The 26,847-nt window shown below is 40.3% G+C and overlaps 1 protein-coding gene across 1 annotated transcript; it reads right to left on the bottom strand.

The window, feature by feature from the left end:
- Positions 1–744: 744 nt before the first annotated feature.
- plcd4a (phospholipase C, delta 4a) lies at positions 745–26,234 on the bottom strand. Its single transcript, XM_041978759.1, has 16 exons — positions 26,199–26,234; positions 22,197–22,244; positions 21,936–22,094; positions 21,615–21,843; positions 18,166–18,295; positions 17,841–18,072; positions 17,542–17,743; positions 16,203–16,347; positions 13,399–13,551; positions 13,159–13,326; positions 4,027–4,183; positions 3,792–3,908; positions 2,293–2,471; positions 2,078–2,210; positions 1,556–1,705; positions 745–1,479 (listed from the first exon to the last, which is right to left on the bottom strand). Exons 2-16 carry the CDS (start codon positions 22,219–22,221, stop codon positions 1,388–1,390), a joined length of 2,271 nt encoding a protein of 756 aa, XP_041834693.1. The 5' UTR covers positions 22,222–22,244; positions 26,199–26,234; the 3' UTR covers positions 745–1,387.
- Between the last annotated feature and the right edge of the window lie 613 nt (positions 26,235–26,847).

Raw genomic sequence — 26,847 nt, 5'->3', positions numbered from 1 at the left:
TGAACCTTTAAATGTTCATGAGTGGTGACTGTCCACGCCCCTCTCTGGGAGAGGATCCAGCTTTTGCTGATGCCCGCTCGGTGATTTTAGAGGGCAGACTCAGTTAGCAGGAGGGGCGGGTCAATGACAGCATCCACTAATGGGAGCAGTGGTTGTTTCCCTTTGTGAGGTCACAAAGGGAAATACTCACCTGTTTGAGGCCATATTTGCTAAAAATTGGAGCAAGCAAGTGAGAGAGGTGACAGAATTTTCTCATTTTTGGGCCTCATACACAAGCTTTAAGGACACGTATGACTGTTAGAAAACCTTTAGAAAGTGAATTTTGCATGATATGGGACCTTTAAAGGATGAAGACTCCGCCTGTCTTCATATTTAATGTAGAGCATAAATGAGCCTTCACTGGAAGCTGTTGTACACATAGATCCTACACGATCCTTACGTATTTTTAAACTAATCATTTAAAAGTACAAATCCATAAAATAATCAATAACCAACTTAATTTTACTGATGTAAATTTGTTGATAAAGTCACTTCTCCAAAGCAGCTCATGTCTGAAGGCGGTTAGGCAGTAGTGCTAAGGGTTTTGCCTGAGGACAAAACTGGAAGGTGTTCATACCCTGTTGGATTCAAACTCCTGCATGGGAGACAGGTGCCCTACCAACTGAGCTCTCCAGCCATGATGGTGTATTCCAAACTGGGTTCAGTGGACCAACACTGACAATCTGACCCAGTACGGTCATGACCTACTGTATCTGATCAGAATGATGGACGTTTATCTGCAGTTCTGCATCAGTTCAGGTGACCGCTGTAGCTCCTACAGGAACTATAGATGATAAACATAATCATTCCTGTCATAAACAATCAGAATTATGTGGAAAATGTAGTGAAATCCATATAAAAGCAGATAAACAAGGAGTCCTGCTCTCAGATAAAAGTAAGAAGTAATGAACCCCTCACAGGTCTGCACAGCCTGATGGTTTCAGTCTGATTCCAGCTGCCTCTCAATCCTTTTACCAGAAAACGGTTGGTCTAATTAGCTAAAATTCCCTCCTAACTTTGTTTATCAGATCTGAGGAGTGCAGCCAGAGAGCTGCTTTAACAAAGAATACTGATCCTGACTGATAGATACGGTGGCACGTTTCCTCTACAACACAATATTTCTGAAGAAACACATCAGACACCAGAATTATTAACACTAACAATCACAGGATACACTGAACAGAGAGGGGAAGACACAGAGGAAGGGTCTGCTCTGTAGGACCACTAAACATTTGGCCAGGTGTTTATTCACATCAAATAAGAAGGATCATAGTAATAAATACGATTTTCTGAACTAAAACTATTTATTTCCTGTTGTTACCCAGCATGCCGAGCTGTTGCTGTAGTTTTATTCCAGGTCTGAGATCCTGACATGAACAAACAGGGATGCAGGAGGAATGCTCGTTCCGTCTCTGGATAAAAGGTGAATGTGACGATAACCTGAGGACATGAAAACCACATCCAAGGAATCAGGAATCAGGAATCAGCTTCGTTCTTTAAGCCGTGTCAGACCTACCTCGCTGCATGCAGCTCAGAGGGAGGGTGTACTGCCCCACAAAGTCGTTCTTCGACGTCATGTCATAGTCCTCCACCACAAACCGGACCATGGCCAGCTCCGGGGTGTGGATGGTGAATCGCAGCGTATCATACCACACAGGGTTAAATCCTGCAGAGATTTATTTGTTGTTTAAAGCCATGCGATAAGAAGTCCACCATTCTCCTCTTTTGCTTCTATTTTGCATTTTTCTTCATTATAATTCAAGGAAGGTGTCGTGCCGCTATGACATCACGCTATGACATCACGCTATGACATCACGCTATGACATCACGCTATGACATCACGCCATGACATCGCTTAGGCATCTACGTATCTCTGGCTTGGACCCCACCCACCAGGTAAGAGTACAGTGGGATGTAGAAACGTTGCCTTTATGAACAGGAACCTTCCAAGAATATTCCCTAACTATGAAGCTGCACATGATAGAAAAACTCTGATGAGAAATGGTTTATTCTGCAAGAAGGACTCTGTTTTTCCTACCGTTGTTCTCGATGTATCTGGTCTCCTGCTTGGCCTGGTCCATGGGAACTCCATGGATCTCCACTCTGACCAGAGGATCCACGATAGATCCCTCTTTGATGTTGACTTTGGGCAGCTGCTGACCACTGATCACCTTCATCACATGCAGTAAACACACTTTCATTCAGTGACTCTGAAGAAAATATGACTCCTGTGTTCTGTCTCTGAGGTTCTACCTGGATGGTGAGGACGATGGGTTGGTAACTGTCCCGTTTCTGAGGCATCTCTGGGTCAAACCTTTTTTCTGTTTCTCTCATGAAACTGGGCTTCAGGACGTATCCACAGCCGCCGTTCTGAGCAAAAAGCCCATCGTTCAAATCCATCCCCTCACCAGCTGTCTGGAAGTTTAGCGCAACTGGGAGGAGGAAGAAAGAGTTTAGATTCAGACCACACTGCAGTCTTTTTCTTCTTCTAAGTTTCTGAGAGCAAAGAAACACAGACAGAATCTCATGATGAATAAACTAAAACCGTGTTTGGTTTCAGGGGTTGTTGGAAGAAACTTTTCTTATACTGAATTATCTTTAACAGAAGCTGTATAATCATACCTGATTCACCTCTGTCTACATTTGACATAGAATATAATAGAACAGAACAGAATAGAATATTTTAAGTGACATGAATAAAAATTTAATTATTAATTACAAAAATAATTATAAAATTAACAATATTACTATCATGTAATTACTTAAAAAAAAAAAATATTTAAGTCAAAATACTTTTGACTTAAAGGATCTACAAAAAGCCTTTGAAAGATTCTATCAAGACTTATTTGATCAGCGACAACCTACATGTCTTTTTTCTTTTGTAAATAATGAAAATGCTTGGAAAAATTAAAGTTATAAAAAATTATAAAAATATTATTTGAATATAATTAAATTTGTTGTTTAATCAAATAATTTATCTAATTAGTTATCTATTTATATATTTAGAAATATAATTTGATTAATCAAACTTACAAATAATTATATTAATTAATTAAATATAAATAATAGTAATCTCCATTTTAAGAATTATTGTAATAAAATATATTATAATGATTAATATAATAATAACTATGTTTTATTATTATTATTATTATTATTATTATTATTATTATATTAACTTAAAGTAACTAAATATTCACAGTAACGTTAATAATGTGAAATATTATTTTAAAATATAATGTGTTTCAGTTTTATTTAGGTCAGTGACAAATATGAATAAAAGGAGAGAAATTTTCTCTTTGGAGAAAACGTCATCATTAAAGGTTTTTGGGGCTGAAGAAGCCTCTGTCTGAACACACCTTTAAGGACCTATTATGATAAACAATGTAACAGTATGTTCAGAGAGAGGCTTCTTCATTTATAGGAATAGGAATCTACGGGCAGGAAGTCATTCTATTCTATTCTACTATGTTCTGTTCTATTCTATTCTATTCTGTTCTATAGAAAAAATGAGTCTTTTAGAAGTTGTCTGAAGGTTGTGATAAGCAGTTATAAGCTAACTGTAATGGTGTGTTGAGAGAGAGGCTTCTTCAGCTCCACTGCAAAAGGAATCTATGCACAAAAGGGGCCTTTTATTCTATTCAATTCAATTCAGTTCAATTCTATTGTATTCTATTCTATAGAAAATATTTTCTTATAGAAGTTGTTTGATGAACATTTTGAGACAGAGTCTGTCTTAAGGTTGTAGTCACCAATTTGGCACCCAGCATTCCACATTTCCTGAGGATTAAAGTTGGAAGAGTCCGTTCGGAAGCCAGTGGGATAAACTCTGGTAAGGTGCCGTGAGTTATGGTGCACAAACTCTGCTCCTGAAATAGAGATGATGCATCAGAAGTAAACTTAAAGGGAGCACACATTAAGACCAAAAGCAGACATCAGCTGCAAACAAAAACAAAAGTCTCACAGAGAGATGATGAGTTCACTGACCGGCCTCTCGCAGGTGCTTTCGGGCTTTAGACTCCGTAAAAGAGGCCACTTCATAAAACTTGGAGTGTAAACGAGAGTGTTTGAAGCTCCTAAAGTGAACACTTTTACAGTAAACCACACAGTCTGACAGCTCCTTGGACAGACGCTGTTTCGACTTCTGTTAAAATAAATAAAGGAGAGAATTGAAACTTCTTTAGTACTAAATAAAGACAGATTACTGCCACAGTTCTACAACAGTTGGAATGTTGTTTAAAATGTGAATAAAATCATTTGCATATTTCATAAAGCCATATTATTTTCCCAATAGAACATAAACAACATGTCAGATGTTGAAACAGACATTTCACCATTTTATGGAAAATAGGAGCTCATTTTGAATCTGATAGCAGCAACTCATCTGTAAAAAGTAGGAACAGGAGCAACAAAAGGCTGGAAAAGTAAACAACTGGAGGAACATTTGACAACTAATTAGGTTAATTGGTAAGAGGTCAGTAATATGACAGTAATATGAGCATTTCAGAGAGGCAGAGTCTCTCAGATGTAAAGATGGACAGAGGTTCACCAATCTGAGACCGTCTAAAAAAATTGTGGAACAATTTCAGAAAAATGTTCCTTAATGTAAAATTCTGAATAATATCATTAAAAGATTCAGAGAATCTGAAGTCAAAACTGGATGTGATCTTGGGGTCCTCATGCAGCACAGCTTTAAAACCAGTCACGATTCTCTACTGAAAACCACTGCATGGATTCAGGAAGGCTTCCAGAAATCACTGTCTGTGATCACACCCTGAAATCCACAAATACATGTTAAAGTGCTATCATGCAAAAAAGAAACCACGTGTGAACCGGATCCAGAAACACCACCATCTTCTATGGGGTGCCTATGGCACAAGCAGCTTCCACATCATAAGCTGAGTTTTCTTACAGTTTTTGGTGAAATAAAAGCAATATTTCTAAAATTTTGATGAAGTGTAATTGCGATTTGCAGGTGTTTCCATTAAATGGTGTTTAGCGCATTAGCTGTTATTCTCGTAAAATCTCGTCCCGTGATACTTCACTTTGGGGAGGATGGATTTTTGTAAAATTTTGCCGTTTTCTTTAAGTACTTGTAAAAAATTTTCTGTCTCTTCCCACGTCTACTCATACTGCGCCATCTTTACTTCAAATAACCTGGTCATGTGACCCCCGTACATTGAAATGCGAAAAAAAAAGCGAAAACCTCATAAGAGCAGAAAAACGTTTTCGTGATATTTGAGAATGTAGGTGTTTCCATTACCAGTTTTCTATTGCGATATTTAGGTTTTGCGAAATTCTTGGGGTAATAAAAATGCAGCGTATGAAGCTCCATCAATGCTGAAAAGTACATGGAGGTTTTAGAGCAACATCTGCTCCCATCCAGACAACGTCTCTTTCAGGGAAGACCTTGCAGATTTCAGCAAGACATTGCTGAACCACATCCTGCATCCATCACAACAACATGGCTTCACAGGAGAAGAGTCCAGCTGCTGAACTGGCCTGCCTGCAGTCCAGACCTTTCACCAGTACAAAACATCTGGAGCATCATGAAAGCAGAAATCCAGCAACCAAGGTCCAGGACTGTAGAGCAGCTAGAATCCTGCAGCAGACAAGAGTGGGACAACAATCCACCAGCTGATCCCCAGATGTTTCCAGACAGATGTTAAAAGAAGAGGAGATGCTACACGATGCTGAACATCAACTTGGAACTACTTTTTACTGATGTGTTGCTGCCATCAGATTCCAAATGAGCTCATATTATTCATGAAATAATAAAATGTCTCAGTTTCAGCATCTGATATGTTTTTTATGATCTACTGGGAATAAAATATCAGTTGATGAGATTTGTAAATCATTGCAATCTGCTGTTATTTACATTTTACACAGCATCCCAACTTGTTTTTTATTAATACTTTTTTAATTATGGTTTCATCAGACAGACTGAGAATGCATAAATGCGTCCAAATGTCTGAACTGAACTACCACACTACTTATAAATGAGTGATGTGGACAAAGACTTTAACTTGTTCATTTTTGTCAGCATTTAAGTGTTTGGCCAGCTCTTCACTTGTAGGAAGACCGAACATTTTAACCTAGTTAGATCACTTTCGCTGAGGTCACGTGATGCTCACTGAGTTCAGCCATCTGTTAATTCAGCCCTCAACACATGATAGGGTGAACCCTCGTGATGAAAACAATCCTCCTGAGCATGGTGCACATCAAAACCATCAGACAATCCCCTCGTAAACTCTGTAAGGGATACTCCAGCACAATGCCAAGCTACAGCTGTGCGGCCAAGCTAGCATCCATGACAGATCAGAGGTGTGGTCGACCCAGCGGCACCTCTGCATGCCAGCCTCCACGTGAAAACTGAGCAGCCTGCTTTGCAGAGATGCCAGAGTTCCACCACACTGCCTCCACTCGTCTGCCAGACAGCGAGACACTTAAACCACCAGGCAGAGCTGCTGCTGGCCTCACCTCTGATGACCGTGTTGACAGGAGTCCCAGGGTGGCGTTTCATGCTTCTCAGATGCTTATCAATAAACATGACTCTAAGCGGTCAATGACTCCTTTTGCACACTTTGCTGCAGCACACACACATTCAGCTCTGAACTGAAACTCCAAACTTTCAGCTTCAGTCAGATCAGTTGCTCCGAGCTGAAAAACACCTCCACAGACATGAAGGTTAGTTTCACACTGATGATGAGCGGCCTGCTACAAAAATGTGTTGCTTTAAATGGTGTTTTTTTTTTTCTGAATTAATGAAACAATTAAAAGCCGAGACGTTGGGAGATACTTTGGTCTCTAAGTCATGTAGATTTTTATTTGTTTATTGAATTCGTGCAGGCACCTGTAAACTGTGGTGCTGTTCAGATGTGTCTTTAAAGCCCAAAATCAAACCCTACTTGGGGCCGGATAAAAGCTTAGGCCACCGTTGACTCCAGCCTCCAATAGTTTTAAAAACCCATGACCCCCACCATGTTGGAAATGTGCATGCTCGACTCGATTAAAAATTTGTTGACTTTGTATTTAATTAATCACAATTAATCGCATTTAAATTAAATAACAATGTTCCAAAAAACTAAATCTTTTAATTTAAATGGATTCTAGTGGATGACTAAATCAAATAATAGACGCAAAAATTAGCTAATATTATAAACTCAAGCTCTGCCTTGAAAAAATCATGTAATTGCATTTCAATTCCAAAATGTAGAAAAAGAAATGGAAAAAATCCCTGGAAGAAGTGTCATTTTAAGTATTAAGAGTCTACAACATGTTAGAGTCCTTTTAAATGTTTTTCTCCACACTCTCCATTAACAGGCATTAATAAGCAGCTGCAGTCTCATTTTCAGCGTGGTCATGGAGCATGCTCTGACTGCAGCTGAGAGAGTGAATGAACGGGGGAGGGGCTTTCATGTCAGTCTCCAAAAGTCTCCAATGACACCAGAAAAAGTCTCTAGATTTGTTGCTAGTGGCTTCTTTGAAATAGAGTCACTAGAGGGGTCTGAAAACTCGCTAAAAATAGCAGCAAAGTAGTTAAACTGGCAACACAGATTTAGCCGCGCTCTGACGTGTCCATCACTTTATTCGGTGTACCGGAAACCTTGCACTGACAAACGTTCTGCTTTGTTTGGAGCGCAAACTTCGATTAAATGTGTTTATTTTTTATTAATTAATTAATTGTAATTAACGCATGAAAGTCCCACCCCTAGTGATTTAAAAATACTATGCACGGTGGTTTGGTGGTTAGCCCTGCAGCCTCACAGAAAGAAGGTCGCTGGTTCAAATCTCGGCTGGGGGGAGGTTTGAACCTTGAGGGCCTTTCTGTGTGGAGTTTGCATGTTCTCCCCGTGGGTTCTCTCCGGGTTCTCCGGCTTCCTCCCACGGTCCAAAGACATGCATGTTAGGTTAATTGGTTATTCTAAATTCTCCCTAGGAGTGAATGTGAGTGTGAATGGTTGTTTGTCCATATCTGTGTTGGCCCTGCGATGGACTGGTGACCTGTCCAGGTGTACCTGCCTCTCACCTGTTAATGCTGGGATAGACTCCAGTTAACCCGCGACCCGAAATGGACTGAGCGGTTAAGATAATGAATGAATGAATCAATGAATAAAGAGCTAAATTCAAGTATAATAACATCAATATTCTGTTATTTTACTATTCTTTTAAGTATAATGTTTTATGGTATACACATGGTATTTGCCTCGAGACGGGCCATGTTATTAAACATGTTAATGTCTTCCAATAAACTTTAATATGCAGAAATAAACTAAATGCTGTGATGTAAACGTAAAGGTACAAACTGTGTGTTTATTGTGAAATTTTACAGTTTTTTTCTTTATTTTTTCTTGTTTTTTATTTTTGTGGCAGCAGCTGTATTATTATAATAATTTTATTTTAATATTATAATAAAATTATTATAATTTCAATTAAATTTTTTGTGAATGTTATGTTATGAATGTTATACTAAATTGTATTCATTTGGTTTATCATTTAATTTCTATTTAAACATAATAATACACCATTTATTGTGCTAATCATTTTTGTTTTATTGTGAGAGAATGGGTGAGAGTTTCTTTCTTATTTTTATAAACTTATTTAATTAATTCAGAATGAGAGAGAAGATTATTTCTGGGGAGAAAAAAAATCATTAATTCAGAAACAAATTTTCTTTTCTTTTCTTTTGTAAAGTTATTTAATCAATTACACTAATGCAGAAAAACAAAGGAATTGTTTTTGTTTTAATCATCTCATAAATTCAGAAAAACAGAGAATTTCTTTTTTAAAATTATTAATCTTAACATTACGATTGTAAAATTATTTAAATGAAAACAAGTGAAGATTAAAAAAATCTCATTCATTCATTCAGACCAAAAAAAATATTTTGGGTTAAATTATTTTATTAATTCTAAAAAAAAAAAGGAGAAGGTAAATGCAAAATGTACTGCTTAATTCAGAAAAAAAACTGTTAAAAAAAATTAGTAACTCAGAAAAAAAATAACTTAACAAAATCTAATTCATTAAAACTGAGCTTTTTTTCCAAGAGAATAAAATACACGTTGATAGTTTGCTGTGATTAATGTGCTTAATGTTTTAATTCCAGCCCTGTTTGGAGACTCGACGCTGACACAGATAATTAGGGACGCAGTCAAAGTATCAGGTGTCCTCTTTAAGAGGAAAGACAACCTTCACCTTGACAGCCTAGTTTAGCTATTACATAATCATATAAGTGCTGCATCCACTTCAAATTAAACCAACTTTTCAGTGAGTCAAACAGGTCGTTTCTCAAGTAGAATCAATGTTTAAGTGATGACGCTTTACTGTCTTTGACTTTCTTTTTCTCTGATCTCAGATAAAGGCTATCGTCTTATCTAACACCCAGTCTGCTCCCAATCTTTCAGCCTTCTCCATTTTTCATGAAGGCTGACGAAGCTTTATGTCGTTCTTTTCTACTCGATCCCAAAACCAACAAAAGCAAAATCCAGCTCTGGCAACACTCGCATGAGAACGTAAACGTTGGTGGGAAACGGCAGTGAAAGGCGAAGGGCCATCATGTGTTGTATAGCCTCAACTTTAACAGAGTAGTTGAGATAATTAAAACCTGAAACAACCTACAGAACAACCAACTGTATATTCATAAAGACCTGAAATGTGATAATTTGCTGTTTGTAAAGACTCTAATTCTTTGTGTCAACTCGTAACGACAGATCTACTCGGCCTCATCAAAGGCTTTTGATTTGGTGAATCGTGAAATTTTGTTAAAAGAAAATTAGGGCTGTCAAAAATAATGCGTAACTCATTTATGTAATTAACTGCTTTAATGGCATGACAAGCCCCAAACATGCATCACTTCTGTTATGACGGCGGTACATGGAGAGGTGAGATGGAAAAGATGAGCTGGCTGGCTCTATGGATGGATTTGAGAATAAACACGACATTATTGAAGCAGCCCCTGGATGTCGCCCCCAGTATTTTAACAGTCGTTCTTTTCCGGTGACAGGGTTCCAGACCGGCACTTTTCCTGTATTTTGCACTATAGAAGAAGTAGAAGTATATTCCATGCTGCATTTACTGACCCTTGGACATCTGACGTTTACTCAAAGGTATTTGTTGCATCGGCTCGTTCTGTTGATACAATACAGTAAAAACGGGCAAATTTCAGGCATAGTCGCGAATGGTGATTAATCATGATTAATTCATTTGAAAGCTGTAATTAATCGGATTAAAATTTTTAATCATTTGACAGCCCTAAAAAATGGTATGTTATGGTTTCAAAAACAGGTTTTACAATGGATTGCTAATTACTTAAACAGAAGAGAGCAATTTCTTGTTTTCAATTGATCACAGCTGGCTGTACTAAAAAGTGGTGTTCCACAGGGGTCCATTTTAGGACCCTTGTGGTTTTTAATATATGTTAACGATCTTGCTAATGCCTCGATGGACTGACGACCTGTCCAGGGTGTACCCTGCCTCTCACCTGCTAATTCCTGGGAAAGGCTCCAGCTTCCTAAGTTGGACTAAGCAGTATAGAACATGGATGGATGGATCTTGCTAATGCTTTAAGTATATTGTCACTTATAGTCTTCGCTGATGACACAACCTTCTTTGTCTATGACAAGAAGTTTGATTCTCTTTTTGCCAAAGTAAATGCTGGACTTATTCGTTTTCCCCACTGGTTAAATTTAATAGTTTATCACTCAACGCTAAGAAATCTAACTTAACTAATAAGAACAAGAATTACAATGAGTCAAAATTTAGATCAATAACAACGTAGTTTCATCATGAAAGTTCTTAGCTGTCTACACTGCTGAGAAGCTCTGCTTTAAAAATAATTTTGAATTTGTTTGAAAAAAGATTTAAAAATTGTTGAGCATTATAAAAAGGGTTAAACAGTATTTGAAAGAGAGCACACTCCAAACTTCATATTAGTGTAATTTACCCTTACATTTCCTACTATAATATAACTTGGGCCAGCACTTATCCTTGTTATTTATAAGCAACCTACAGATTTCAGAAATCCTTTGTGAGAATAGCCACTGATTCTTCTTATTTAGCCTCATTTAAACCATTATTTGAACAATTGCAAACACTCACAATTTATGAGGAAAACAGTTTGTCTCCCAACGTCTCTACCTTTTTTTTTAAATGGAAACATTCTTTTTTTAAATTAAATGAAAAATAATTGTAAAAAGCTAATAAAATTTGGAAGCTTTTAGAAATATAAATCTTTTTATCTCAAGTTTTTAAATAAAATTTGAATCTCCAACCTCATATGAATAATGGTGGAAACGTGATGCTTTCTTGAGAAACTGGTCTAAATAGAACTAAACCAATAGCAAGGTTTTGTTTTTTTCTTTTATTAATTGGCTTTATAAACTCAGTGATTGTAAATTGGACAAATGTGGATTTGTTTTTATTGTATCAAAATGAATTGGCTTGAACTTAAAATGCCTTTAAAGTGACTTGAGATGACTTTCTTGTGATGCAGGTAAAGCGGAGAGAGAATCTCTAAATTTGGATTAATAGAATCTTCTTTTTCTTCTTCTTCTTCATTTTAACTAAAGTTCAAGCATCATCTCCTTGTCCAGTACAGATTAATCCATCACCAAATATCACTTTCATTTAATCATTCACAGGTTTAATATGATCATCATATACATCCGACTTTAAACTGTTTTCTTCTATGTAGCTGTGAGCGATGGTTTACATTCGACCATTTCCTGCAGCCGCTTTCTATCGGTTAGCTCACAAACACCAAATCCTGTTTCTCTCATTTCTTTTTCATCTCTTTTGTCCCACATTTAGTGTTTTCAGTCACTTTGCTTTGAGTTTTATTGATGTTTCGCATACCCATCGATCAACCTGTGTGTTTGACTTTTTACCATTTTGTTTGTTGTTGCTTCAAACGTCACACACCAACATATTTTTCCAAATTAGCTGATGAATTATAATTGGGGCTGTAAAAAATAATGGATTAACAGCGTTCAATAATTTATGTAAATAACTGCGTTAAACGCAATTAATTTTTAACGAAATCAATGCATGCATGGCGTGATGCTTTGTAGTGAATCAGAGGAGTCGAATCCCAGTTTTTTTTCCTTTTGCTGATTGCTTAGCTCTCAGTGCTCAGCCCCAGCTCTGCCAACACTACTGTTTTGTTTGGATTGGCCCACATGGACAGGCGGCCAATCACATGTGAGGATATAGGATCATACCATTACGTGAAAACAGAGGGGGGGCAGACGGCGCAGACAGCCATGAGGGGAGTACGTGAGTGAGTGAGTGTGTCATCAAACTCTACTCACACATCCAAGATGAGGCATCTTATTTTTCTGAATGCCAACCTGCACCGAGGACATTAATGCTGCTTTCTTGAGTTTGGTTCTCGTTCTGTTTTGTGAAGTTTGCTGTTTTTTGTTCAATTGTGCAATAAAAGAGTTTCGTTGAAATATTAAACAAAAGTGAGAAAAAAATGAAGCCATAAAAAAACAGTAAATATTTGTAGCATGGCTCTTTCTGTTGATACAATACAGTAAAAACGGGTAAATGTCAGGCGTAGTCTCAAATGGTGATAAATTATTTTGAAGTTTGTGAGTAATTTTAAAGCTGGGATTAATCATGATTAATTAAGCTGTGATTAAAATTTTTATCATTTGACAGCCCTAATTATAATGCTTCTCACTGTTTCTGCTAACTCAGATTGTTCCAGATTAAAATCTAGCTACTAGCAGATCTCGTGGTCTAAAAGAAAAAAAAAACAAACCCCTAACTTTCCACTTGGTGTCTTTGTCTTAGATTCATCGTATCTGATCCTGTTCTAATATGCAAAGGAATAGTTTAAAAAAAACAATATGGACCCCATAATTTTCTTTTAATGGCTCCACATTCGCCTCCAACCCCTGCTGCAGCATTTTCGACCGGCTGGAGGAATATCAGCGCCTTGTTTTTCTGCCTCACTCTGAGACAGGATGTTCCTAATCTCCAACACATAATTAATGTGATGCCTTTAATCAAAAAGAGTGGCTTTCATTTTGATGATGCCCACTTCCTGATTCATCATCATCATCGTTATCAGCTTAACGAGAACTGAGACAGGATACAGATCAGCAGACTCACCTTCATCCTGCGACGCACGCTCTCACGATGAAGGTTATCTTCATCTATTTCTGCCACTTCATCTTCATCGCTGACATCTCCAGTCAGAGAGTCCTCCACCATCCCCCCAAAGCTCTCTTCCAGACCACCCATTTTCTTGGCCTTCAGGAGAATCTTCCCCTTTAGATCCTGACAGAGAGGTCAAATCACATCATCTTTTGTGTTCGGTGGAAGGAACTGACGTGGTGAACACCTGCTCACCTCAGGAGACGGCAGCCCGACGGGAACCCTGCCATCCAAGGTGCTTTTCAGCAGCTTGTCGCCCAGGATGTGGTTGAGGTGTTGGGCCATGACTCGCTGCTGCGCCACACTGCAGTGGTTCTCAATGGACAAGATGACTGGATATTCAGATACCTGGAGGAAGAAGAGTGGAGGGAGGTCATTCAACACTGGAGAGAGTTATTATGCAAGAAAACTAATGTAAGCATTGCTGAAAGAGCTGCAGATGGACAGACAAGAGGTCAGGAAGTCAGAAGATCCCTACACGGCACATGAATCCGCACTATCACAGCTTCATTGTGGATTTCACTGCACGAGATGCTGAGTGATCTGCTAATAAAGAACAATGAAGGCTTAAAGAAATAGAATGGCAGCAAAAGCCACATTCATTCCACTGGGATCATCTTTCCCAGAAAGTTTAGAATATTGTTCTAAAATGTCACCTCTGAAAGAAAGAACTGTTCAGTAACATGATAACACCCTTTATTTGGTCCTCCCTTTGCAGCTATAACAGCTTCAGCTTTTCTAGGAAGTCGTTCCACAAGGTTTCGTGTTTATGGGAATTTTTGGCCATAAACAAGGATCTGTTTCAAGTTGTTTAATTGTCTCATGTACATACAAGATGGCAGTGAAAAGCAGTCCAAGGCTGTGCACACCTATTTACCACAGGGATCATGATCTGATGTAGAATGATAAGGTCTGAGTCTCAGTCTTCACTCTAATTCATCCCAAAAGCTTTAATTCAGGTTATTTCAAGTCTCTGTGGAGGTCGATCAAGTTCCTACAACTCAAACTCACTCATTCATATCTTTATGAAGGAGGAAAAGCTGTTCCCACAAAGCTGGGAGTTTAAAATTTTCCAAGCTGAAGCATAAAGAATTCCTCTCCTTCCACCAAGGTGTCCATGTCGGTACGGGACTGGTTGGACTTTTTTGTGTTTCCACAATCAAAAACTGGGAAGGGTGCCAGAATATCCGATCCGACACGTTCTACTTTTCTGGGACCGTTACACTGGGGTCCCAGAAAAGAGTGGAGCCTGATACTCTGCAATCCGTTAATTGGTTAAAAGGATCATCACTTCCTGTACGCCTCGATAATAAGAACAAAACTGTGTTTAACCCTTACATAACGTTAGGGTCAAATCTGATGCACTTTGACATGTAACAGCAGTAAAACTACCCTAAACAACATTCGTTCAGCTATAAATTTTATGACTTTTCCTTAGAAAAAAGACTCAAAAATATTTTTAAAAATTGACACTTTAGGTTCTACAAATTTTTGCACACTGAAACTGTTTCGGGTCAAATTTGACGCATGTCTGTTTGGATGGATTCTAAAGCTACCACTGTCCAGATCAAAGGAAATGGTTGTTTAAAGGAATCTTGAACCTGTGAAACTTTACAAATCATGTTTGTTTATATTTTGTATGCGTCAGTGGTGACAGAGTTCAAACCCTGACTCTGTTATGAGAACTGCCTGTTCCCACCATCTTAACCCAGGTTCTGGCAGACACAGTGGGTCATTGAAGGTTTGATCCCCACACCACCACCCATCCAAGCTTGAATTGAATGGGTGGTGGTGGGATCATAGCCCGACCCCTTGGTGGAAATGGGACTTAAGGGGTCAAGCCCATGCTTTGACAATCATAATTCCCCCTCTACCAAACTTTAAACTTAGCACAAGTCAGGCAATTACTGTTCTCCTGGTAATCGCCAATCCCAGATGCAGACCCGTCCATTGGATAGCCAGACAAAAAAATCCTCCCCACTGCTCTAGAGTCTAGTGGTGGCTGCTTTACACCATGGAAACCCATTCCATTTAGCTCTCTACGCACTGTTGCTGAGCTAATCTGAAGTCCACCTAAAGCAGAATCACTGATTCTGTTATGTTGTTTTACCTGGACTACCACTTCCTGCCTGACTTTGCTTCCACTTTATTATAATTCCATTAACAGTTGACTGTGGAATATTTAGTAACAAATGAACTTATTGCACAGGTGGCATCTTATCACAGTGCGATGCTTGAATTCACCGAGCTTCTGATAGCGGCCCAATCTTTCACAAATGTTTTCAGAAGCAGTCTGGATGGCTAGGTGCTCCATTTTATACACCTGTGGACACGCAGTGATTTCCAGTAGAGAATCGTTCCTGCTTTCCTCCTGATTCACTGTAGATGGTGGGTTCATCAAAGCCTTTGCAATTTTACGTTAAGATAAATTTTTGTGAAATTGTTCTGCAATGCTAGATCCAGTTTGTCTTAAAATCGTGGTGATTAGCTGAGGTGGTGAACCTCAGCTAACTTGAGAGATTCTGCCTCTCTGAGGCTCCTTTTATACCCAGTCATGTTAATGACCCGTTGCCATATGTTTATGATTCGTACCAGTACCAGGGACATGTTTTGGAAAAATTGAAAAAATAATTAAGATTAAATGCTTCAACCCGAGCCAGCCATGATGGAGAACATGTGGAATAGTCATGTATTTCTGAAGTATCCAAAGATAAAACCTTTTAGGAAAGACATAAATAATGAGCTGGAACAATGGAAAAATCTGGGGTTATATGTTTGCTTTTAACTGTCTCTGTTTTGGGCCTTGGTAGTCTTATATAAAAGGGAAAGATTTATAATGGTATCAAATAATGGCATTCAAATGAGTGAGGAAAATTATTTGATGGCACAAAAAGATTTTATACAAAAAAAAAAACAAAAAAAAAAACAAGGTGTGTACATCTCCCAAGAAAAGATCCAATCCAATCAACCAACCAGAGGAAGCTGATGAGTGACACTACCTTGAAGGCGTAGCTTCCCACAGCAGTCACCACATCTTTGAAGAATATCTTGGAGGTGAAGGTGTGTCCATGATAAACGATGGGTTCTCCATTGGCACCGTCCCAGCAGTCCACTTCCACACACCGGCAGCCGCGACTCAAAGCCCTAAGCAGCAAAGATTAAATCATCTTTCACGCACTGTTTGTTTCATTCAGGGTCACAGGAAGGTAGAATACTCTGTACACTCAGTTAATCTAGTTGTTAATCCCAATATTAGACTGATGAAACAGAATTAATCACTCAAAATCTATTTGACATTAGCACTTACAATCGTTTTGGTCAGAGAGCATGAATGGTGGAGGCTAAATATGGTGCAAGGTCACAGGAAACCTCATTACTTACTGAAGCATGGCAGATATAAACCTCAGGTGAACAAATTATATTGAACAGAAACTAAAAGTTGGAATCAGTGTGTGAAAAACTGCATCAATCCCACAGCAGCAGTTAACTAAAGTAATGGTTTTCTATGTAACGTCATCAGCCTCTCACATGGCGGTGAAATTTGGTCCACTCTTTCAGAGGTTCTGCACAGCTCTCTGAAGGTCCCATCCTAACAGTTCTGGTAGGTTGAGGTCTGGACTTTGAATCATGTCAACACCTTGATGCTTTTCTTTTTCAGTCACTGTGCTTTTAATCTGCTCTGTGTTTGGGATCATCGTCCTGCAGAATGATCCGGTGTCAGCCTAGCTTTAGCTGTCAGACAGATGGACTCACATTTAACTCTAGAACACTTAGGTATCCAGATGAGTTCATAGTCTGCTCCATGACTGCAAGGTGTCCAAGTCTTGTGTCTGCAGAACAAGCCCAGATATTCATACCTCCACCTTTATGCTTTTTAGTTGATATTAGTTGTTTGTGCATCAAACATCTACTTTGCAAACCTAAGCTGTGCTGCCATGTTGTTTTTGGAGAAAAGAAGCTTTCTCCTGCAGCCTTTCCATTCAGGTCATCCTTGTTCAGTCTGTCTCTAACTGGACTATCATGAACTTTAACATTTAACAGGCTGACGGTGGCCTGGAGAGTCTGAGATGTAGCTCTTGTGTTTTTTACACTTTCTCTGAACATTACGAGGTCTGACCTTTGAACTTGCTAAGACATCCACTCCTGGGAAGATTGGCAGCCGTGTTGAATGATTCTGACTTTTAGTTTTTGTTCAACAAACAACACAGGGTGGTCCACTACCAATATGAAACCTGTTGTTCAAGAAATTAAATTTCTCCCTAATACAGTATCTTCCTGTCTCCCTCCATGTTTTAGAAGATGTTCAACTTAATGTGTGAACTGAAGCCGGTGATCTACCTGATGTATCCCTCCACACTGCTCTGTCCTCGCAGCTGGTCCTCCATCAGGTATGTGTTGTGGGAGGAGGAGATTAAATAATGGCACAGGGGCCGGCTCATGTCCTGGAAGATGCTCCTCTGCTGTGGGTTGAAGATGGAGCCCTCAGCTGATCCAAGGTACATCAAGAACCCATCAAATGTCATGGCATTCAGCTGCTTGGCTGGAAACGCAGCAGAATGGATTCAGAACCTTCTAACACAGAACTGGAGTCCAACCTTTAATGGTACACTATCCAGAACAGAACCAGGAGGTGGTACCTGTTTCTGAGGGCTCATAGCGCTCGATGAGCTGCTTGGCGTACTGTTGGATATCACCTCCTTCAAGCTGCTCCTCCCTCAGAAACTCCTCCAGGTTGCTTTGAGAAAACTTCTGACCATCAGCTGAATACTCCTGAAAAACTCTCAAGACATCTTCCCGTTGGGTCAGCATCTTGTAGAAGAGCACAAACTCGTCATCTTCCAGAGCACCAGTCTGTGATTTATCTGCCATCTAGAACAGAACAAGAACAAAAAGGTCACGTTGTGGTTTGTGTTGATGTTTACTTGAAATAAATTTTTTTTCTATTTTGTTAAATGCTCTCACTGTGAAGAGACGATGAGCATGGTGCTCATTCATGTCCACGTTCATCATCCTCAGCAGGTCCTGAACTTCCTTGAAGTTCATCCTGCCATCGTTGTTCTTGTCTGCCTTCTTGAACCAGTCGCTGATCCATCTGGAGCAGCACTTAAAGAAAGTTTCCTGCTTGAAGTGAAATTATAATGTGGTAGTAGGCCTGGTTTTTGTTTTTAATATTATATAATATTATATATAATATTATATTTATTTATATTTTTTAATAATTATTTTATTTTTTTGAATGATAATTTCTCATTTCAATTTCATATATATTTATATGTACGTATATGGACCCACTACCAATTGGAGGGTCCATGATGGTCAGGCAGATGCCAGAGGCGGGAACCCTGGCAGCGGCAGAAGCTAGCCCTTCAGAGCCTGAGCTGGTGCGTTAGGTTGAGCAGTTCCAGCTAGATATAGTTGGACTCACCTCTATGCACAGCTTGGGCTCTGGAACCAGTCTCTCTTCCAGTCTAGAGATGCTCCCAGTGAGAGGCACAGAGCCAGTGTGGGCATACTAATTGCCCGCCGGCTAGATGCCTGTACGTGGGGATTTACTACTGTGGATGAGAGGGTAGCCTTCCTCCGCCTACAGGTGGGGGAACGGGTCCTGATCAGTGATCATACAAATGATCACTAATCACTATTCATTCCTGATATTTTGCTAACCTGATAACCTGCATGCTCAGACAGTCACTATGTCTTCCTGTGGGTTTTGGATTTAATCACCAACAACTACAGTAATGTTCATGGATTTTTTGTGTTGCTGATGTTTCTGTTGTTGTGATTAATGATTTTTTTCCCAGCTTGTCTGTCTTTTTATAGGTGCTTCTGATGATTGTAAGGTCCAACGTGAAATACGTAAATTCAACAATATACACATCTAATAATAAAGAACAATACTTAAATTATCAAGAGGGGCCTTATATTTATAAAGCTCCCTTGGCAAAGCCAATTTGTTTGGCACCAGATCATCATTGTGCTTGCTATTTTGCTGGACAAGGAAAGGTTTAAGAAAAAAAGAAAAAAGAGATAAACAAGAGGAAATCCCTGAAATCTATGGTGGACACCGGCAGTGAAGGAAGCCGTCAAGCTGAAGAAGGAGTCCTATCAGGCCTTTTTACCTTGTGGAGGTCTGGAGACAGCTGACAGGTATCGGCAGGAATGCGCCCTCGGCGGTCGTTGAGGCAAAAACTTAAGAATGAGAGGAGTTTAGAGAAACCATAAAGACCAACTTCCAGATGAGATTCTGGTCCACCATCTGGTGGCTCAGGAAGGGAAAGCAGTGCACCATTAACACTGTATACAGTGGCGATAGGGTGCAGCTGACCTCAACTTGGGAAGTTGTGGGTCAGTGGAAGGAATATTTCAAAGACCTCTTCAATCTTACTGACATGTCTTTGATGAGGAAGCAGGGACTCAAGATGGGCTCCCCTATCTCTGGTACTGAGGTTGCCGAGGTGGTTGAAAAGCTCCTTTGTAGCAAGGCTTTGGGGTGGACAAGGTCCACCTGGAGTTCCTCAAGGTCTTGAATGCTTTGGGGCTGTCTTGGTTGACATGCCTCTGCAGCATCACGTGGACGTCAGGGACAGTGCCTCTTGATTGGCAAACTGGGGTGGTGGTCCCCCTCTTCAAGAAGGGGGCGTGCTCCAGTCTACCTGTACTTTGTGGACTTGGAAAAGGCGTTTGAGCATGTCCCTTGGGGTATCTTATCCTGTGGGGGGTGCTCCAGAAGTGTGGAGTACCGGACCCCTTATATGAGCTGTCTGGTCCCTGTGCGGCCAGTGCCAGAGCTTGGTTTGCATGGAGGGACTATGTTTCTGGGCTGGCTAGGGAGGACCAAAGTCTGGACTTCACTGCTTAGGCAACTGCCCCTACAATATCGGAGGCAGGGTACACCCTGGACAGGTCGCCAGTCCATCACAGGTCCAACACAGAGAGAGACAAACAACCATTCACACTCACTACTAGGGAGAATTTACAGTGAAAGTTTTATCATACACCTCATGATGCAAACTGGACACATCGTCAGTGAAGGACCTGGGTTTTCAGGTCTTACAGTATCTTCAGACACCCTCTTCCAGATGACATGGCTGGTGGTGATCAATCCTCAACCTGTGTCCAGGTAGCTAAGTGTGCCACCCATCCCTCCTCTTAATCCAGAGCCACTGTGAAGTCTTTTCAAGATTTTTTCTTGGTAGCTTGTCGTCTCTGCCTCGCACAGATTCTGAAGAGTCGCAGGATCCGTTGCAATGACTGCACTGCAGAGCCCCTTTACTTTAATAGGCTCACAACAGGCCTTAGCCCCCTTTTTCTGACATCTGCTACCAAAGTTGCTTATTTGGCTCTCTTTCTCTCTTGCACCTCTTCCATTCTGTCTACTCAGGGGACAGTTAGTTCCAGCAGCATCACTTGCTTGGTCGCCTCAGACATCAGGACCATGTCAGGCTTGAACTCGGTGGATGTAATGTTCCTGGGAACCTCAACTCTTTTCTTAAGTCAACCAGGAACTGCTAGTCTTTTGCTGTTGAGTAAAGTCCTCCCTCAATGTTGTGACTTGCTGGAGCTGATGCCAGTACAGATGGTACTGCTAAGGTCTGTAGGACTTGGTCATGGCGCTACCGATACCATCCCTCTACCAAGGCCTTAGAACAGCAGCTCAAGATGTGCTTCATACATCTCTTCTTCTGGCAGAGCTGAAGGCCCCAGTCATATGCTGACTGGACCAGGAACTTAAAGCAAAGCAGTTCCAATTTCCACAATTCTACCTATGTCATTTTCCAGCCAGCTGTATACTCACTCTTGGTCCAGGCCCCCTGCATGCTCATGCCCACCATCCTGTCGAAGTGAGTTTCTCTCACTCCCACCCGCCCACCCTTAAGCATAGGTTAGCTTTCGCCTCTGCTTTCCCCTGGTGGTGTAGAAAGGTGTAGGGGTGTGGCCATGCCCAGCCCACCCGTTTGATACTGTTTCAGACAGGATGTTGCACCGCGCCCTTGCCTCAGCTTGGCTGGTTCCTGGGCACATCATTTCCTACCCATTCTGACCTCAGCTGACGAGACCATAATATCAGTTGAGTCTCGATAGAACAGGACTTCTCTGGCTGTAGTCATCTTGAACTCCTCCACTAGACTGTTCAATGGAAGCTGCAGCTTGGTGTTGTGTCCATAAAGGGTGACGCTGCTGAGACTTTGTGGTAGGGTTAGGGTGACAGGAGAGAGAGAACCTACTTATACACAGGGAGAGCATGCAGACTCCTATTACTATAATAAATAATACCTTATTTACTATAAACAGTTTTACTATAATTAAATTATATACTATATGAACCTATTATATGAAATTATCCACATCACCACTGACTATTGCTATAAATTGGTGAGGAAATATGAAGACAAACTGAGAAAAAAGGATACTGGTCCAGTTTCTCTCTCTCTCCCATGTTTTCCAGATTCTCAATCAGCTTCCTCATGCCTCTGATCCAGGACTGGGCCTCCTCCGCAGACTCGGCCACCAGGTCCAGGTTTGCCCTGCGGCCGCGGAATACCACCGTTAAGCATCTGTCAGGCGGGAACTCATCAGCGATGCTGAGCAGAACCTCGCTCTGGTGACCTTCTCGTACCGCCTCCACGTCACTCACAGAAACTGGACACAGAAACAACATGTATGTGAGAGTTCTGGTCAGGAAACAGCTCTGTTCTAACTGGGTTCTAGCTGTGCTCTGACTGTGTTCTTACATGTGGAATGTGCCTTCCCAGCCTTCTTGGATTTGTACCAGATGGTCATGCAGTCGTCCTGGAGCTTGAAGTATCGCTGCTTCTTCCAGGTTCTGGACTTGATCTTCCTCATCACTGACCCCACCAGCATGGACTGGAGGTTATCATCCCCCTGAATACCTGAAAGGAAAGAAACACTCATTCTTCCTCCTCCGATCCAGACAGAACCAGTTCAGTTTTATGTCTGAGTAAAGTTGATCCAGCACAGGAGATAAAACTTACGGAGGCCACTTCCTGTGGAAGCCATTGGCTGTCTTCTTACAGTGATATCTGTAGAACAGAACAACAGCTGGTGAACAGAAATAAAAAGATACACACGTGGATAAAATGGTTGGTACCCTTTGGTTAATGAAAGAAAAACTCACAATGGACACAGAAATAACTTCATGAGTTTCTTTTTTAAAATAATTCTGTTAAAGCGTGGTTGAAAAGCAATGTCTGACTTTCATTGGTTAAATTTCATAGAACTTTTATTACTTTTGTCAGATTCAAGTTATTTCTGTGACCATTGTGAATTTTTCTTTCATTAACGGAAAGGTACCAAAAATTTTATCCATGTGCATAAAATGGAAACAACATGGAGCGCTTTCTGTCCTACTCTTCATTGTAGCTTATAAAATAATTCTGAGTGGTGGAAAACCAGAGCTGTCCCTACATCTAAGATGTGGTTGGAAGAGGTGACCGATAAACTTCATTTAGAAAAGAAAAGACACACTCGAGATGATAGGCTTCTGCAGTTTACTGAGTCCAAGGAACCTTTTCCATCATATCTGACAAACAGGAATTTATTATCTTAATGTTGTTAGCCATCCTCTGAAGGCCTGAGGTAGATGGTAATAATTATAAAAAATTTAGTTAAAAGAACCTGAGTTAACGAATGAGTGGATGGAGAGATTCTCTGTTTTTTCTACTTTGGTTGTTTTTTTCTGTTTTATTAGGGTGTTATTTAATAATTTTACTTTCTCCATTAGGCAATTTGTGGATGTATATTATTGCCAGTGTATTTAATATAAAGACAATATAAAACTCTGTTTGTACTTAAAGTGGCTTGAGCTTTGTATATGTGGGGTCCACATGTTTTCTTATGTAAAATGAGCCTATATTGTTGGTACTTTGGTACTCTACTTTGAAAATGTTGCTCAACAAAAAAAAGAAAGAAGCCATGAAAATAAAAAAAAACAAACAAAACACATTTTTACTCTTTCTTGATCCGATTTAAAACAAGTTGAGGTCGCTGAAGGCTTCCTCTCACTAAACATTGATAAAAATTCTCTGCCTGGGTCTTTTCTGTTACCGATTAATAATACATGTATTTTGGGACTAGTCCAGGTTCAGGTCTGGACTGCTGCTGAACCTCCCATGATGCATCTCTTCTCTGCTCAGTGTATGAGTTCCTGTCCCCACCGTGGCGGTTCTGGTCGGTCTGTTTTTATATTTATTTCTTTCCAGTGCTTTAATAACCACCAGCCGGAACCATGATCCTGATCTGGATTCTAATTCTGATTTCCATCCTGGTTTTATTTATAAACTTGATTTCAATCATGATCCTAATAATAATTTTGATCTCAGTTCTCATTTTGATTGTAATCCTGATTCCAGTTTAAATTCCAGTTTTTAAACTGATTGTTTTTTATTCTATTTTTTTCTTTTTTAACAACTTTATTTGTAAAAGACAAATGTTTAACAACATATACATATTATACAAACAAATGACACACATTATTAATTTGAATCAGGCCTCCATATTAAAATTTATTCACTTTCTTTTATCTGTCCATCTCTGATTTTGAGAGAGGAGGTGGAGAGTCCCGTTTCTGCTTCACCACTGCTGGATAAAGTGAAGGGAGCTAAGCCTGAAGCTATCTGCAGCTTCACCCAGGAGGAATCACCTCTCTGCCTCCCGACCTCAATGTGGAGGCGGAAAGTTTAGCAGCTGTTTCTGTCAGAGTTTTCACCGATGGTGGAGGCAACAGACCAGACCAGCACGGTTAGTAAACCCTCAGAAATGTTGCTTCAGGAGCAAACAGACCAGACAGAAAGACGAGGGAAATAACTGGTCATTACTAAAAGCTTCAGTGGGTGCGATGTTTAGCTCACGTAGCATAGCAGGGACCATATAAATGCAGGTTCGATCCCGAAGTCTTCCGGACCCACTTTCTCATCTACCCCCTAAACAATAAATGACAAGAGCCCACAAAACTTAAAAAAATATAACAATGTAAAAAACACTTGTTTATAGAACACACAGAACATACAAATAACATCTCATACACGCTTTACAATTTCCATTTGGAGATAAAGTTTTTTTTTCGTTTCATTATTGACAGACGAATCAATTTTGAAAGGCCGGACTAGTTGACTTCAAAAATCACCTAAAATGCTCATCGTAATAGAAAGACAACAGGAAGTCAGATAAGCACTGGTTCCAACCAAAGTCTGCAGAACATCATCTCTGAACATATAACATGTCCAACCTTGAAGCAGATGGGCTACAGCAGCAGAAGACCACACCGGGTGCCTCCTGTCAGCTAAGAACAGAAAACTGAGGCTACAATTCACACACACTCACCAACACTGGACAATAGAAGATGGAGAAACATTGCTGGTCTGATGAGTCTCCATTTCAGCTCCACATTCAGATGCTAGGATCAGAATTTTGGTGGAAACATCATGAAAACATGGATCCATCCTGCCTTGTATCAACGCTTCAGGCTGCTGCTGGTGTCATGGTGGGGGGAGATTTTCTTGTCCCACTTTGGGTCCCTTAGTACCAACGTGGCCTGTTTTAACCACCACAGCCTACCTGAGTATTGTTGCTGACCATGTCCATCCCTTTATGACCACAGTGTAGCATCTTCTGATGCTACTTCCAGCAGGATAATGCACCATGTCACAAAGCTCAGATCATCTCCACCTGATTTCTAGAACATGACAATGAGTTCACTGGACTCCAACATCCTCCACCATCACCAGATCTTAATCCAGTAGAGCAGCTTTGGGATGTGGTGGAACGGGAGATTCTCATCATGGATGCAGCCGACAAACCTACAGCAACTGTGTGACGCTGTCATGTCAATATGGAGCAAAACCTCTGAGGAACACCTCATCTTTTTCCATCTATGAAACCAAGAATTAAAGCAGTTCTAAAGGAAAAACTGTTCTAACTCAGTACATAAAAGCGCCCAGTGAGTGTCTAACTAAAACAAACTCTTTTAATTGTTGTTGCATCACATTTCTTGCAGCCTGATGTGATCAGACAGCTCTGAAAGCCCATCTGGAAGCAGCACTGCTTCTGTTTTGTATTTTCATTGCATTCTGTCCTGTCATGAAATTTTTTGTTCAGTTAACCACATTGAGTTGTGTCAGCCAACTAATCTTCATAAATCCCTGAAGCCTCCAGTCACGACCTGAGCTCAGCTCTGCCCTGACTCCCGTTTATAAACTTGCACAGCAAATCTGAAACCAACAAAAAAATCTCAACTTTAACATCCTCAGAGTAAAATTTAACACTTACTCAGAGTTTATATGGGAACACTTTTCAAAGTGTTAAATGTATTACCACTGTCGGTGTTTCCTAACACACTCTTGCAGTGTGGATTTTAACACCAAGATGGAAAAAAATAACACCAAGTGTTAAAAGTTTGCCATGTGGAGTTGCTTATGGAGTGCTTGCTTTCTTTTTTAAATAGAATTTTCAAGCTCTACAAGCATTTATTTTCATCAGTAGCTTGGCAACTAAAGGGACCTGGGAGAGAGGGGAATGACATGCAGCCAAGTGTCCGAGGCAGGGACTCAATGTGGCCTCTATACATGGTACATGGACCAGCTGCTGAACTAGTCGAGGTAAACAGCACCCTAGTAGATTTAAAACTCCTCCTCTGCACCTGCCAAATACCCCTCCTTAAATGTCCTCTCATAAGTGTTGAATCTTCCGATGCTGTGGTATTACATCCATACAGACATGTTTTCTCACCACAACAGTTAACTGTGTTTGAATCAACTCCAGAAATTAACACTTTGGAGTCTGCTGTGTGGACCTCGTTCAGATGGCGCCGTCTGTCCTCAGTGTTAGATAATGTAGAAGCCGACAACCACACGGCTCACAAATATTTCCATCCTATCCGGATAAAACATTACATCCATGCAGAATCAGATCTGCTGCATGGAGGAACAGAAATGGGTTGTGTTAAAAGAGAAAGAAGAAGTTGGAAATGAGTATCTGACCTGTTGCAGGATCATCCTGAGTGGTGGCTGATCGTAAGCTTCTGTCTGCTGCTGCTGAGGTCCGTCTGCATGCCACACGGATAACGCCACCTGATCCGACTCATTATGACTCATTATTCTCCTCCCCCTCCTCCCCTCCCACCACCAGCTCCTGTAAAAGGGTTCTGAGATCAGAAGTCAGTCTGACTCTGTCTCTGCGTTTATTTGGTTTATTTGATTTAAAGACGAAGCTTCTGTGTGGAAATCATTATTCTAAATGTTCCTGAATGCAACACGCTGTGTTTGAGAGCATTGCGACACATCTAATCTTCAGATTTCATCATCAAAGTTCATGAAATAAGTTTAGCATCAAACAAAGTCCATCTTCTGTATTTCTACTGTAAACACTTTTCCATGTGCTGCCATGAAGTAAACATGTTTAAATGATGGAGTTTTTCTTCATCCTGGAATCGTCTGAGACAGTCTGCCTTCGTACCACAGAGGTGGAGGATTAAACCGAGCCCGCTTGTCTCAGGTTTGACCCAGGACCACCTCTGCCCCAGGACGCCAAGTGGAGGACCATCAGAGTCCAGTGCACCTAGCTCGTCCTCTGTCCTGTCTCAGGTTACTAAGACCTGTTCATCAAACTTTGATCGGGTCAGTTTGTCAC

Source organism: Melanotaenia boesemani, chromosome 24 (genome assembly GCF_017639745.1).
Source record: "Melanotaenia boesemani isolate fMelBoe1 chromosome 24, fMelBoe1.pri, whole genome shotgun sequence".
NCBI lineage: Eukaryota > Metazoa > Chordata > Actinopteri > Atheriniformes > Melanotaeniidae > Melanotaenia > Melanotaenia boesemani.
Note: the sequence above shows the minus strand (reverse complement) of the source record. Positions and strands in the feature narration are given on the sequence as shown.

Excerpts from the sequence above, each read along its gene's own strand:
- plcd4a (XM_041978759.1), bottom strand. The coding sequence starts at position 22,221 with ATGGCTTCCACAGGAAGTGGCCTCC. Across the intron at positions 21,844-21,935 it reads TGGGAAGGCACATTCCACAT|TTTCTGTGAGTGACGTGGAG; the intron begins GTAAGAACACAG and ends TTCTGTGTCCAG. Across the intron at positions 13,327-13,398 it reads TCGGGCTGCCGTCTCCTGAG|GATCTAAAGGGGAAGATTCT; the intron begins GTGAGCAGGTGT and ends CCTCTCTGTCAG.